Here is a 16,836-nt window from a genome sequence, read left to right as displayed (position 1 = left end):
TACGATGGTCTAAAAGAAAGTATGAAGATGGTATAAAAGAAAAATAGAACGACATCCATTCATGCATCGTGTGTATCATAAGCACGAATGAAACTCCAGTTTCATACAGAGTTTCCTTGTTTTTCATGGATTTTTAAACAAACTATGTTATTTCAAATACATATCGTGTTCTGAACTCAGCTTTTTGATCTCAAAAATTCAGAATGTTATTCTTACATACAGTTGAATAGGTGTTTTTACATTGACCTGTGTGAGATGTGTGACATCAGACAGACACCTTGCTGAACTCGGGGGATTAAAATAATAATAACGTTGGAAATTGGACACGGTGGTGGCTGTACCCTCGTAATCTTCCGTGGCCATATGCCGGTGCCGGCTGGAACGAAGCCAGGCGAACGTGAAAAAAAAGGAGAACGATCGCATACCTAATCTGACATTGTGAGAGCGGGTTAGGGCGCCTAACTTTATTCAATCGCGGCTACGTTTCGTTATGGTCTCGCATTTCGAAAGAAGACGAATGCGAAGGGTCACGGAATAGGGTCATTCCAGGCGCACGTGTCGCGAAATCCGCTTTTTCCATGATAAGATGACGCTGATAAAGTCACTATCGAGTGAATCCCATAGCATACGTCATGTGTATTATCGTCTATCGCATTAGCATAGCTTTAAATTTATTTTCAATTATAGTTTTGTATATTACGTTCATTTCTTTTTTAACGCAAGATAGCGATGAGGGTTATGAATGTGATGAATTTGTTTTTTAAATATGGATAAATGAAGGTTCTGATGGGAATGTATACAGTAATATTATAGTATACTTGCGTATTAAGTAAAGAAAATAATGCCACGCGTTTGATTTGTACAGACAATTGTAAGTAAAGGCAAGAACTTATTTCGTATGTATCTTAATAGTATATAATATTAGCATGATCCATTATAATTGTCTACGCAATAGTCTGCTAAATTATTCCTTATTTAGAAACATATTTCAAATAGAACTTCTTATTTCAAGGAAATGATTTTACGATAGACATTAGTCTTAGCTAAGTAAAAAAATAGAACTATAAACCTTCGTTTAGTTAGATGTAGCTTCGTGTAGCTCACTTCAAGTAGAGTTTATTCACCTGTCTTACATCTCCTGATACTATTCGCTTGTGATAAATAGATTTACTTTCCGAGATATTAAATACCAGTTTATATACTTAAATGATAAAATTCAGAGATAGTCGAGGAATGGAGTTGGTCAACTTGGCTTCCAAGAAACTCAAATAACACGCCATATCATCGTAGCGTAAATTCAGCGAAAGTATCGATCGCATAGGTGAAACTATTCAATTGCAAGTGAATTCCGCGCGTCGAAAAGCCGAACGAGAGAAATTTCCGTCGCTACTGTTCTTACTGCACGTGGCACGCGATCCGTCTGCGTGCCGATAAGGCGTCGCACGTATAAACACGTAAAACTAGACAGAGGATAGTATGACGCGTGAACATGTATGTGACGACTCGACAAGGGAGGCCAGCGTTCGAAACGCCCGTTCACATCGCCATTCGCGTTCCCCGGGAGCTTAACGGGGATCTACCGAGCTTGCGTGAAAGCCTCGATGACGTCCGGGTGAATCGGTTGTTTGCGCTTCTACGTGCGCCCACTTTCAAGGGAGCATTAGTTTCAATTTTTCTCTGCGAGATTTCCGGAGAGGCAACGTAATAAAGCGGAACAACACTGAAATAATAATTTATCGTTGCTCGACCGTAACTTGCGTTTCGATGGTTACACGATAAAAGGATGATTTTTTGATATGACTGTGGCAATATGAAAATATAAATGAAATTGTAGCAAGAAATATTATAGTTTTGTTTAATATTCTCGGCATCAGAGATTTAAAGTTATCGATGAAGATATTAAAGCGATTTTTGTAAGCGATGGAAGTGAAAGAGTGTCGGATGTTTTAGGTATTCTAGAGAAATTGATTGAAGAAATTATTGGCCGTAATTGCAGATAATGAGCTCGTTCTACTGGAATTAGAATCATCGATCAGCCATAAATATGCCAGCTATATTGCATAAACATTCTGCAATAAATTCGCATTACTTTGCAATAATATAGGCTAATTATGTTCAACAATCGATCGAATTGATTTTCCACGCTTTCAAGGAATAAATCGCCCTCCATTGCCTTCCGCATGCTGAGATTATTAGTAGAAATATCGCCCCCGCGATTTTAATATCACCACGAACCATACTTCGAGGTCGCGTTAGCGGGGATACGAATCGATTTATTAAATTCGAAGCACTTTCTAGGGAACGTTTATTCCGATACGGTTCGTGAAGAAATGAGGCGTTTCAAAACGTCGTTTAGAGATGGAGGAATGAAACTTATGAAAATTTTCGGCTTCTCGTTCACATAACTCTGATGTTGTACTCTGTCGAATTCAATTTGGTGTGGGATATTGTTCCATGTATTATAATTCCACGTTCCATTTTTACAATGTGTCATGTGTATCATTTGATATCGTATTTTAATATAAATCATATTATTCACACAAATGGTGCGAGTAGATGATTCGAAGCTGAAGTAGTAAAAACAAAATTTGTCAGACAGTTTTCTGGAGTATTTCCTCGAACATGGCGAGAGATACATCGTTACATTGTTATTAATAATATTTTTATTTATATGTTTTTTTATATCTTCCGTATCAAGTTTACTTGTAACACAACATCCGTACGGAACATTAAAAAAAAATTTATAAAATCAATGGAAACATACGAACAACAAAAACATATAATTTCACCAGGGCAGATTCAATCTCGTTTTCATTACCCGCAATGGAAGTATCCTGAAAACCGTTTCGATCACCAGAATGCACGCGTGTTGCGCGCAGTGCCAGATTTTGTAGAGCGAAAATTTACAGCCGCATAAGGAAAAACGTGACCCAGATTCATCTTGCGAAACCGTGTTAACTTCGTTTCGAACGCATGATCGCGTTTCACTCTGTTAACGATATCGATATCCAGCTATTTCCGCAGCTTTCAGTTTTCCGAGGAATCTACGGAAGATCACTGTATACGCAAGGGGTTCAACCGAAAGTAGATCAAGCGTTTTTCAACGATCTTTAAACAGTTGTGTTCAGAATAGCGTAACAAATGCATGAAATTTCCGTTTCGTTAGCAACACTTAGTTTCGGATCGTTTGTTTCTGCACTTTGCAACGATTTTAAATGTTTTCGCTTTTGTTTTTCATTTATATTATTAACTCCTTGCCTTATGGTACTGAATCATATATTCGTGATTGAGGTATGGTTCCGATTAACATTAAAACTACCGATAGTTAAGCTATCGAAGCTATTTCTACCAAAACGCGTCAAAATGACTGATCTTTAAAAAATACGTAATAATAGAATATTTTTATATTTATTGATTTATTACTTTCTTACAGAAGCAATACCATGTTATGTAGTACATTTTTGGTATTATTAATCCGTCTGGGACCATGACCCCTAAATGAGGGTTCGAACCAGTCATTTTGCTGCTGTGGTATTTCTAGTGTTAGCATCTAGCGATCTAGCGATCAATCCGGAATTTTCCTGATAACTGATATCATCATATCGAATGATACGCGGTAAAAATTTTAAAAACGTTTGGGAAGTTGTACAAAACGAGGAAACTGGTTAATTGGGGTTCGATAAACAGATTGCAGGATTCTTTTACACTTTGACAAGTACCAATCATTTTGTCAGATATTGATATAAGTAGCTTTGATACCAACTTATTTTCAGTTTGAATACATGAAAAACAAAATAAAATTCATTATATTATTCTTGTAGTTCTCGTTGCAAAAGTCATTACATCATTGTAATATAATGGAAAAAAATATAACATGCAGTAGAAATTTTAAAATAAAATTGTAAAACCAGTTAATTTAACTGGTGTGGTAGTTCCAGTGTTAAATAGAAGGAAAGTTTACTTTGTACTCTAATTTTTAATTCTCCCCTTGGTACGGATTGCGAATTATTTATCTAGCTACATTTCCTTAGTCACGGTCATTTTTTATCTAATTGTGTTCCTTTCACCATTAAACAATTTTACAAGTTTGAAATATTTTTAATATACGTGATTTCTCGTTTCAGTTTTACGTTAAAAAACATTGAATATCTTTCTGTTCGATCTTTCTGAAACAAAAGCAAAATTGACATATAGAAATTGCAAAACGACAGAGTTCAGTACAAATTACGTATTGTATTGTATTGAATACTTCCAAATTGCATCCGACATAGTATTATCCCGATGAATACCTGATTTAAGTAGTTACTAAAGCAATCGTAAGACACGGTTTTAATTATAACAATTGTCTGATCATCAAGATAATTTACAGAGGGACAAACGATCTGAAATTTAGCTGGATAATTTGTACTTCCAAATTGTTAAAAATCGAACGAGGTCGGCATGGAATTTCAGGGTTTCCCCATTTGCAAAGCGACGAGCAAAGACACTAAAATCGTTCGAATTGGAAGCGCGGCCAAGGCTCGTGTAATTAAAGCAGAAAGTACTCGAATCCCTGTGCAATAACAAGTAATGACCAGCCTCTGTTCATAAACTGTGCACGCGTGCAACAGGATGGTACGCTCGTTTTCGACATGTCGAGTATCCGTGTGCGCGTGAACCAAGGGAAAAGTAAAATATGCGCGCGAATTCAGTTCGTCCGACGAGTTCCCTGGGCGATGACGGTCTCTCGTGAGGATCGAGTTCTTTGAAATTGGAGAGAGACGGTGGAAAAAGCTTCGTCCGTGCCTCTCGCGAGTATTGATTGTTCATACTTGGATTTTCTCTGTTCCGTCGGACGGTCAATCCGCTTCGAGAACAAAGTTTCGAAAGAAATTGAAGCAGGCGAGATCCCAATTTTCCTTCGTCCCCGTTTAAAATCGCACCCGTGAATTCTTCTCTTTTATTTCTTTTTTTTTTTTTTGTATCGTTAGCGTTGGAAAAAGGGACGATCGACGAAACAATTTTTTTTCACGGTCCGAGTGACTTTAATAGTTCCGATCTTTCTGACGCGTGAAATCATTCGACTATGAATGCTCTCATATTGGGTTCTTTCGCTTTTTCCTCTTTTTTCTTTAATCGACCGTGCGGGTTAAATTTTTACTCGACCGGATTTTTTTCGATATCATTTCGATTTTTTCCTGGAATTATCGAATCCATCATTGAAAAATTTATACGTTTTAATATCATAGAAATATTTGCATTATTTTGGCAACATTTTAACATTTTTGTCTGTCGGTTATCGAATACTTTGAGCATTCTAAAGAAGAAATGGTCGTTTAACTTGTGTCATATTAACTTTTGTTAACTTTTGATTATCGAAATAAAAAAGATACGTACGTGATGTTTAGGAGTGCATAGAAAATTTAACAATAAAAAGTTTCACTGCCATATCGTCATAGGCTGTTCTACGTATCATGTCCATAACGTACGTGAATACATCTTGAAAGAGAATCGGTCCAACGTCATCCTTCATCAAAATCACATAAAAGAACTACCACTTCTACCTGTCTCTAATAAAAATTACCACTGGAACACCATCGAACAATTCACTTAACATCTCTAATGCATTAATCTGTCTCCGCTCCAAATCTGCTAATGTTAATGACACTCATTGTCAACATCTGGTTGACTAATGGAGAGGAGTGTTCACACTTTGACATGTTCGTCAAGGTAATCAAACGAGACCTACATTTTGAAAATACATGGCTGCCGGTACTCTAACTTGCAATCTATCTTTCATGGCACACACAAGTTAGTGATCCATTAGACAATTCGTTAGAAGCCTAAGCATCTATCATCAATCGTCTGGTGAACGCGCGTACGTAACGTCGCAGCGAAAGGTCTGGCCGCCTTTAGCGAGTCGAGTAATGATAAAAAATTACATGAACGGACAGTTCGGGGTCGAAGGGAAGATAGAGTGGCCGCGTTTTAACGATAGCATCTCGTTTGTCGTGGTTAACGGAGTCGAGCAGGCTTTTCTTTCGTATCGAGTCTAGCGAACGCGATTACGAGGGCTCGCGAGGGCCGACAATGGCAGACGAAAAACAGAAGGGAAGAGAAAACGAAGCGACATCGACTCGGTTAATTGAGAAATACCGCTTAAGCGAATTAACCCACTGCCGGAACCACCGAATTCAAATGGATAGTTTCCGGTCCCGGGCTCGTTTAGCGTTATCTCTCTGCGTTAACAACCCCAGAGGAACGATCTTATCGTCCCGCGATACCTAAAGGCTCTTTTTCGACCACTCGAAGGCAATTTACAGTAAATAATCGCATCTACGGTGTTTTTAATGGCACACAAGTGTGTAATAAATGGTCTGTGGAAGTCGTTAGTTTTGTTTAAATGAAAGCAGCCTATTGTCAGAGTCTCAAAATTAATATAATTCACTTTCCTCATCAGTTTTATCTTGCGATTAATCGGATCATCCCTCGATTAAAAATTTCTATCATTAGAAAGTTAAAAATTACTCGATTCATTTGAAATTATATTTATTTTTCTATATTATAAACTATTGCGATATATTTTACATTTTTATTTTGATGTATTGGGTTATTATTTGAAAGATGTTTACACTTCTAACGGATGGTAAAATTATTAAAGCTTCGAATTTCGGTTCTAATTGCACGATTATACAGAATTTGACGAATTACATATAGCTGTTCTAAACGATCGTGGCAATTTTGGCAAGCAAAGGTTCTTGCAAATATTTGGTAATTAGTGATCTACATTCGCCGCTTAGTGTATTATTTCCTCGATAAATACGCAAACACCGAAATGCTGGTACGATGCTCCGTTACAGAGATTATTAGTAATTATTTGAACGAGCAGTTTGCAGCTAATATCGAGTCATATTTCCTGTTAATACTTTCGATTCATTGATCGACAGTTGTAAATTATACGAACAGTTTTCGCAAGAATTTACAATAATTTCTTATGCAAAATTATTTGTTTGTATAGTTATTAATATGTAGACAATGAAAATCAGGGAAATTAACAACCTTAGCATGAAGTGAACACGAATGCTATCAAATAGGACATAGAAATAGAAACAAAATTCGAATCGTGCTATTTCTTTATTCAAACCGAGCGTAAAATTAAGTCCTCCGCATTCATTGTTCGCAAAAGCATTTTTTCTCTTCGATTGAATACAGAGAACTTAAATAAATTTCTTTCCAAAATCCACTACGATTAACATTAATAACTTTTCTGCTCCCCGGAATTAATTTACGCTGAATCTACGAATCACCAAAGTGATTGAAAATAATCAATTCCTAATAATTTTCACAGAAATTTTGCAGGTTAGTTTTCACTCACAAGCTATTGACCTTTGAATGATTTTTTATCAAATATATATAAGCAGTTTTAACATTAATTAAAACATAATGAAAAACAAACCACGTATGCTTATATTCTCAAAATATGTCTTTCAAATCTTCGTACGATCAAAACTACGAGATGCCTGGTTTATAAATCGGCAAGGGTTAATTTCAACGCTGATGTACGATCGAACCAGTAACCTCAAGAACTCTGGAACTCACAGCGCCACGAACAATCTTGTAGCAATGGTCGAGGTTTGATAAAGTTGGCGAAAGTTGGCTGACCTCAGCGACTACCGCGAAGATCACCGAGGAAGAAAACGATTTTATGTCTGGTCGAAAATAGAAGCGTTCGAACGAATGTGGAGAACGATGCAGTTATATCAACTGACCGAACGAGCGGCAGGTGCAGACATCATCTTCTATGCACGCGATGCGATACGATTTTATTACGGCAATAAAATCGGAATAATGCGCGCGACGAACGCACTGCTGGCCCTCGCTGACGAGCCGGAAAAACGAACCGTCGTATTTGCGAGGGAATATAAATTTTCAGTCTTCCCCGGGAGGACGATACGGCCCTGGGCCGCCGCGGTTTATCCGCGCCGATCTAACGAACTGCGTGCCGATGTTGCGCTTCGGAAGGTATACTGCAAAAACGTTCCAGCGTATCCAGCTTTTCCGAATTTTATTGACGCCGAGTGTTTTGATGGTCTAAGTGTATTTTCTGCGTGTTAGCTTTAGTGCATTCAGGATTTATAGCGAGCACGATATATGTAGAAATGCCGGTGTTTCTATTATGATCGATATTTGATAACAGATTTCAAGTTAGAATGATTAGAACGGATAGAATAATTAGTTCGATGAATCGAAGACCAGTTCATTCTGATATTTTATAAAATAGGCTTACCCCTCGTGTTTCCAAGATTTCATTGATTTTTTAATGAACACGGTTATGCCAATTCAAACGAACGTATAGCTATTAATAATTTGATGAATTTTTGGAATTTTTTTTGAGGGATTTTTTGTATTAGTGGATGATGAGAAAATCTCTATATGGTAACACTAATTTTCCTTTTCGTATCGAAGTGTATATCGAAACCTACTTCGTTTAATTATTAATTGTTCTTAAATGTAGAAAATCTCTCGTGCAGAGAAGCAATTAAAGAATTGAGAGAACATGAAAATTACAAGTTTGAGGAAGGATAAAACTATATGATTAATATCGGTATACTATCTTGAAAAATCTCGAACTATCTGCTTGAAGAGTTCAATCTTGGCCATTCGTGATTGAAATTCAGGTTATAATCCACGATTAAAAAGCTCGATGAGCCGAGTAGATATACGTAACGATCTATTACACTCGTACAAAAGTACTATTGTTACCGGATCCACCAATGAACATCAATTCGAGTTAGCCTCGTATTAAGCTCGACCGCATCGCTACGCCACTTGGTCGGGAGATAAAGGACGAGAGATCAGGTTTTTGCATTCATTCATGGGCTCGCGGGCAAAGAACTCGTGAAGGGAACGAGAGTCAGCTAGAATCGTTCGGTGCCGGTGTAAACATGAGAAAGATAGAGAGAAAAAAGAGAGGCTCGTGTGTCTGTGCAGCGACGCCACACTTGGACCCCTTTCATTCGACGTCAGCCCCTTCTGATACCGCATAAAATATAGTATTGTTCGCGCTCTGTTAGTCTAGAGTGGAGAACGAGTATATTTAGGAAAGGGCGGCTTTCTTTCATATGTTAAGCAGATCAGTGTCGGCCGACGAGATAGAGGGTGAAAAGGGTGTTTGTGAAAGGTGTGGGGGATGGTGGCGAAGAGTATAGCGAGAGGATGGTACGAACGTCCCTTACGACTTTTACCCAAGAGAACTGTGCAGGAGCGCGCGCTCCTAAATGATTGCTGGCTTGACTTAATGTTGTGAAAAATAGCCGCGCACTCCCGCGCATCTTACGGATATTTTTCTTTATAAAAAGGCGAAAGCAAAGTGATGAATCCAATTTTTTAGCATGGTATAATTCGAAGTTTCCCCGCTCGGCATGACTCGTAGCTGCGATTTCGACGATTTATATTCGTCGCGTATGCTATACGCCTCTTTCACGATCGCTAGATCGTGAAACTTCTTTCGTTTACGAGTTATTCCTCGAGCGTTTCAAAGAGGGATAAATTCGTTTGCCGGTACGTTTTAAGATTCGAGATTAATTCAATACTTTGGTTAAGCACGTTCTAAAAGCCGGCTATATTTCAGGTCGTACGATTTTTCTTTGTCGATGGTACAGTGAAATTTTTATCGCCCGATGCTTCCTTGCGCGTGCACGAACCGTACGCTCGTGAATTAATGCTGTCTCGACTTTACGATCAAAGAATATCGGAACCAAGTGTCTCGTAACATTATCTTTTGATGCAGCAAGAAACAAGGTCCTAGTGTAAAGTAGCACGATCTTTGCATAATCTTAGTAACCTTAATCTCATTAAAAGAACGTGTAATATTAAATACCTGCAATATTTATGAAGTGTGTAAAATTGCTTTCATCCAAGTGTTGTGGTACCCAAATTTATTGAACTTCAGACTATAAAATCCAAGCCCTAAACCTTATAATTCTCAAAGTTCAGCACTTTAAAACCTCCAACCTCTACGATCCCAGAACCTTCAAAATCGATTTTACAGAGCTCAGATCCTAGACCTTTGTTAGACTCCAGAGCCTAGGATCCTCGAACCCTAGAATCTAGCATCTGAAAGCTCAAGATTGCGTATACATAATCTTGCTTTGATTCCCCGGAGACTCGATTATGATCGTACTAAAGTAAATCCAAAATGTTCCGTCATATTACCGGTTCGGTAGCTCCACACTCACGCATAAGCTGCCATTCATCCTTAATAACCTTAATTGACGTTTTACTCGAGAACATTTGCACGGCCGAGTCCCCGTCTCCGCCAATTGAGGTCCATTTGCTGCTTCGATGTTCACGTCGCCCCCGTTCCGCAATAAAACCGCCACCCAGTCGATGAAACGAGAAATGTCACGTTGTTACGTGTCGTGTAATTCTAACGAGTTTTATGACGGCGATATAAGTCGCCTGTTGGCTTTGCTCGGCTTACTGCGAGATGCGAAATGAAAAGAGAGCAGAAGATAGAGCAACGCGAACGAGAGAACGAGGAGAACAAACGGCGAGCGTTATTATAAAAGTCATAATGAAAATCTAACGATCCGTCAGGCGAGGCGCGCAGCGGCCAGAGAAATGAATTTCCTCGAGGTCCACCTTTCGTTGCTCAGTGTTTAATCTCTTTGTTTACTTTTGCTTGCAGAACACGTGAGGGAATTCAGCTGCGGGATGCTGTATTACAGGACGTTGTACCTGGACAGTAAGAGGGACGCCCTATACGTCGGCGCTATGTAAGTACTGTTTCTTCCCTTCCGTACTAACCCGCAAACCGGCTCCGCGTTCATCGCTTTTTCTCACATAATAAAATGTCGTAGAATGAAAATCCTGTCTCGGTAAAAGTTGCGCTTCATTCGTCGTCAAAGTGCCAGAAGCGGGACCTCGCTGGATAAAATGGAAGGATGGAGGCGGGTATACGTGTGTGTACGTGCCGCGAAACGGATTTTTATGATTCTCGTGATTAAAATTCTGCACGGAATGCGAACGCAAGAGGGGATGGAAGCGTGACGATTGATTAAATTTCTCGGTGACGTCGAACATCGTATAATCCATGTTTTGAAATACTCTGTGTATTACAGGGATGCTGATACACGCCGGCTTTCGCCATGATAATTATCGTCGCGCTGATTGCACCGAATTGCTACCCCTCTCGCCGTCGTCCCCTATTTCCACACACCCCTTTCGACCTATCGGCCGTGCAACGTTCAACGACAGATTGTTTTTTATTCGAGGCCTTATATCGACGCGCGTGCGCACTGAATCGGCGTGCAATTTTGCTCGTTATTTATCCCGCATTCGAGATTGAAATGAAAAGTAACGTTCCGTTCGATGGCGTAACTAGGTCACGCGTGAAATGTTTCGTGCGTTCGCCCTGTCTCGACCAAGCTCTCCGTACGTTGCGGAATGATTGACAGAGAGGGTTGGCGAACAGTTGGTTGGCTATTCCGCTTTAGATTATTTCCAGCGGAATCGTGAAGTTTGCTCGTTTAAGGTAGAAAAAAGTAAGCTGTTATTGAAGGTGATTAAAAATATCGTCAAGCGAGAAAAGTATTCGAAACTGTACCTCATTCTGTTTTTATATTTTTCGTTTTAATAGCACAATAATCGAAATTTTTATTTTTCCTGTAGATTCTTTGAGAGTTATTTCGAATGAATTTGATTGATAATAAATGTTTAATCAGTCGAGTTGAATTAAAAACAATAAAATTATAATCAATCGAATAAATCCGACTAATCAGCTGTGAAAAATTTCATAAATTTTATAGAATTGGGTTTGCGATAACAATAACAATCAATCATATAAAAATACATATGTAGATTATATATTAATATTCATTTAATAAAAGGGAAATTGTGTATAATAATTTAGTTCTCGTCAAGTCGATTGTTTAACTTTCTGTTTCGCTTCGTCGTCATAACATACTCACGCAAGCTTCGCGTTCGTGCACTCCTTTTCGTAATCGGGCCCTTTTCTGCGGTATTTGCACGCACTCTTAGCTCGAGCACTGAAATATATACCCGCGTTTATGTACCGGGTCGTTCCTCTGTACACGAGGGGAATGGCTAGGTTTCGTTTGCTAAACGTTTCAATTTGCAGAAAGGTAATTTACTGAGACCTTCGGGGCACGGCGGAAACTCTGGAACGAAAGACGAAAGAGCGGATTAAATTCCTTTGCTACTTTTTAAAGAACATTTCCGATTAATCTTAACATTCAAGTGAATGAAGAAATATCCTCAACGATTACATGTAATCGAGACGTAAAATTGTTTTTGCGGACGATGGCTCTTAATTGGCGAGATTTAATTCAGCGAAATTATACGCCTGGAATATTCATGTTAATATATTCAAATTTGTTGATTACTTTGAGTAGACCGTATTACTGATATAAATAGAGAGAGAGCGAGGCTCGAAATTTATGTAGTTAGAGCTAGCCTTTTCCACAAATTAGTTGCCTTTCTCGATTTTATAAATTAGTAGAGTTAATTATCTCTATCAAAAATTCTTCCATTCTTGGATATTTATATTAAGATGATATTTATAATAAAATAAAACACGCTTACGTTTCTTTTAATAATATAAAATTTACTATCATTTTTACTGTAAATTTGTTATAAATTATTATTTCTGAATATTCTTGGATTAGTAATGAGATCAAAATTAAAAATATCTTGTTTGAATAAAGTAATAGAAGAGAAATAATAAATCGGTATAGTAATCTTAGTCGTGAGCCAAAATATCTTTCGTTGTCAACTCGAATACTCTTCGTTGTAGCAAGCAAAGCACGAATCTCTTGCGCCATCGTCGTATGGTGGTAATACAATATTCTAATGGTGGCTATCTTTTCTCCTTTAGAACGAAGGTCGTCGTTGAGGGAACGGAACAGGGGGTTGCTTCGTCTGGAATGGATAAAGAGATTTTGACAGGGAACACTGCATCATTACTATACGAGTATTATTTCTTGATTCGGTTCCAACCTTTTCTTTCCCCCGCGTTACTATCCTGCCGGCCATTCACTCGCGTTTTCCTTTGTGAGCCTCCCTTCTTAATTTCGTAAATGCCAGCAAAATGCTACACGGCCCTGGTAATGGAGAGGTCACCAGGGCAACGCGTCTCTGAAAGACATAGCCAGATACACAAACCAGAAGAACGTCTCCTATACGAGCCAAAAATAAGAAGTCGTGTAATATATTTATTGCGACAGAAAAATTATGTCGTGCTTTATGTTTTAGCAGATAGATGAAACTGTGTGGTTGTTACATGTGAAGCAAAAAACCAAATTAATAGTAATGTGTTGTTTCTTGATGAAGTTAATATTTAATCAAGTTGGTTGAAGCGAATTCTACCACTTTATTTTTGAATATTATTTAGAATTAAATGTAACGTATGTAATCTGTAATTGAGTTTGCAAAGGGTACTAAAAGATACAGTTTTAAGTAAGATCTTATAAGGGTATCTTATAAGAGTAATAGATCAACGTTCGGGAAAAGCGTACTTTTGATTTCAATAGCATAAAGTGTATGCTTGTGTTATGATTTATTTATCTGGCTTACAATAGCTATAGCTAGCGAAGGGTGCATATCGAATAGAGTGGATTAAGCAAGAAACTTCTATATACTGTAAGAACATAATATTTCAAAAATCTTTTTACCATTTTACAATACACGTGCATTATGCATAGTGGCTATATACAAACTGTTTTATGTAAAAGTGAAGAAATATTAAAAAGCATTCGTTTTCATAAATTCGATTGTAAATAAAAATATGTTACACGTAGAAGTATAATTACGATATATTCTCGTCATAGTACATTTTTAAGCATGTTTTTGATCTAGTAGAAATTTAATTTACATCTGCTATTATTTATAATGGTAAATGGATGAAAATCTCATTAGGAATTGCTATCTTATGATTATTAGGACCATTTTACCGGGATCGTATTACGTTTTGTTGGAATTACAAATACAAATCGTGATCATTGTACTAGAACGGATCACAAGGTATTCTCGGGGACGATTTATTTTGCTGATATTTAACATATCTGTCGGTGCTTGTGTGGTCCATTTGCTAAATAGTCGGAATAATGAAGGTTTAATCCTGGCGGTGTTCAATAAAGTAGCATTATGTAAATGTAATAGGTAATTCCGGAACAACTGATAGATATTGAATTTCAAAGCGCATCCACGAATAATCTATTAAATTTACTGTCTCGATAAATTCATTTTTACACAAACTGTATATCGATGATTGTTCGATGTTGTTATGCAAAAATTAACATTAAAATTTATGTCGGCTGCGTTTATTTTCCATTTTCAATTTTATTCAGTACAACGTCCCGTGAGTTATTATCATCTTTGACAATGTTAATGAAATTGGAATTAAAAAAGGATTCATTTAAAATTGTTCTTAGACTTGTGCTCTGTATTCCATTTATGCATCGATTTGTATTATTCATTCTATGTGCTAATTCCGTGATCTATTCCTTTCATTATTCCACAAAATTGTATACAAATTGAACATCTCCTTTCATTGTTTTTTATCCTTTTTTTCTAATTCTATTACATACTAACTACACTTAGATAAAAAAAGAAACGTTGCAATATACTATTGATATATTGTCGCTCAAAAATAAGAAATTTAGCGAAACAAGATAACATTCAAATTCTCGTCGACCTGAGAATCGAATAAACCGAAAGCCCCAGTACAGTTCTCAAGATTTCCAAACGAACGTAACCTTATTACACGCGGCAGCGAACGCGTGACACGCGCGGGGTGCGAAATAATTTCAGTCAAAACGAGAGGACCGAGGATGAGATTCTCTCAAAGGTGGAGGAAACGGGATTACGAACGGGGAGAATAAATCGGATAAAGGCGACGACGAGGTAAGAAATGACAAGCGCGTAAGATCCTTCCTTTTAAAAACGATTCCCTTCGTCCTGGTAACAAGACGGGAGCGCCTGCGCGTACCAAAGCGCATAAGGGGTGAAAAGGTAAAAACGCGACTTACGATAAATTGCATTTTCCAACGAGCAAGAGCGAGCAGGAGTTTAACGTTTCCTGTTTTCTGGCTTCGTTCCATGGCCTCGTTTCTAGTTTCCCTTCGACTATCCACCTGCACACGCAGCCACCCCTCCCGCAATATCGAATTCCGATAAGAATCCTCGCGCAAAAGGAAAACGATTCCGACATTCCTTTTCCAATGATGCGAAACGATTAAGCTCTATGATCCCCGAGAACGCGGCGTTTCAATGATGTGACTCTCGATTTCAGACGGAACATCAGCGTACCGCCCTCTCAGCTGTGGGGGCGTAGTTTAATTAAAAGGCTCCGGATAAAACGCAGCGCGTTATTCGCAAATTCGAGTCGATTCCGCGCTTTGTAAAAAGCGAATTGTGCCCGGTTTCCCACTGAGCGATACTGTTAATCGTTCGCGAGCCGGTTAATTGGATTTCCAGATGATATTCTTTGAAAATGGGGTGATCGATGACCTGGTGTAAATGATAAATTGCTACGTTGAGATTGGATTCGATGCGGTTTCTTTTCTTCTTTTTTTCTTTTTTTTTTTTTTTTTTTTTAATAAGCTATTGTGAAGGTAGAATCGTTACTATTGTACAGAATTTTTTAAATTTGAAAGGTAGTTGTAGGGCTCCAGGGTGATATTCTTTGTAAAGGGGTAGATCGATGATTTATAAGTGATACATTCTTATGATGAAAATCGTTTCCGTGGTGCTCCCTTTTGATAGAATCCTTATATTTGAGATTGCCTGCAGGTGGAAATCGTAGAATATAGGTCAATATTATAAATTTAGAACATGGGTGGTTGAAACTTTTGTAATTTCAATATGAACATGATAATTATTAATTGCGTGTATTAAGATGAAAATGAAATTATTATCAATTATTATAAAAGCGGTTTATGTCTTGTCAATTTTTGTTACCTATGTGAATATACATATTTCGCCACTTTATCCTATAGAATTAAAAGTGGAATCTGTCAAAGAAAATTTATCTTTCAATTAAAAAATTGAATCAACAAATTTTGTTGTATTGAACGCTAATAACAACTTAGAAATATTTGCCTCCTCATCGATCGACACGTTCTTTTTCATAAAAGTACAATTCCTGTCGTTTCTATAGAAAAATACTGACGTGTTAATTACCTACTTCCCTCGAATTACGAAATCCAATATTAGTTCGATAATGAGCCACACTGCAATTAGTAACCTCGGTGTTAGCAAACGTAGACCTAGTAACAATTAATGTACACGAGTTTCGCCTAACCGTAAACTATTCTGATTAATTTTGCCAATCCTAAAACTTCGACAATGGCGTGCCACAAATATCCTTACATTTGAATTCCTGTAAAAATATGTGACAGGTGAAAAATGTCACGAGTAAAATAAACATGCATGTCAAATGTATAACGATTTATTTGAATTATTTACGAACGTCAATCTCAATAGAACAATTACGCTCAGTGAAATTACAATTGGTTCTAGCGCTTCAGTTCAATGCGATTCATGCGAAATGGAGAAAAACAACGTGCTGTGGTCAGGCTATTTCATAAAACACAGTATGGTAGCATAATAGATCGTGTCGATGGAATGAAAAATAAAAAAGATAAGCGTTTCCGCTTGGAAAAATGGACAAAGGAAAGGGGCGATGGAGTTAAATCGATACCTCAAAACAAATTGCTCGATAATGCCTCGACCTCTTGGCCCGTGATAATAAATTTTTCCTCGCCGCCTAAGAACCACACGCGCTCGTGCATCGTCGATGCCAGCTAGGGTAAACCGTCGAGGAAAAATGCCGGT

General features: G+C 37.7%; 1 protein-coding gene across 3 annotated transcripts in view; it reads left to right on the top strand.

The window, feature by feature from the left end:
• Sema2a (Semaphorin 2a) overlaps nt 1-16,836 on the top strand; it is a 559,198-nt gene that overhangs the window by 474,459 nt on the left and 67,903 nt on the right. For all 3 annotated transcript variants that reach the window (XM_072003211.1, XM_072003203.1, XM_072003191.1), the window contains one exon: nt 10,670-10,757. In XM_072003211.1, the coding sequence (XP_071859312.1) occupies nt 10,670-10,757 (88 nt within the window). The remainder of the gene's footprint in view (nt 1-10,669; nt 10,758-16,836) is intronic.

Source organism: Bombus fervidus, chromosome 1 (assembly GCF_041682495.2).
Source record: "Bombus fervidus isolate BK054 chromosome 1, iyBomFerv1, whole genome shotgun sequence".
In the NCBI taxonomy this organism is placed as follows: domain Eukaryota; kingdom Metazoa; phylum Arthropoda; class Insecta; order Hymenoptera; family Apidae; genus Bombus; species Bombus fervidus.
This window is presented reverse-complemented; position numbering and strand designations above follow the sequence as displayed.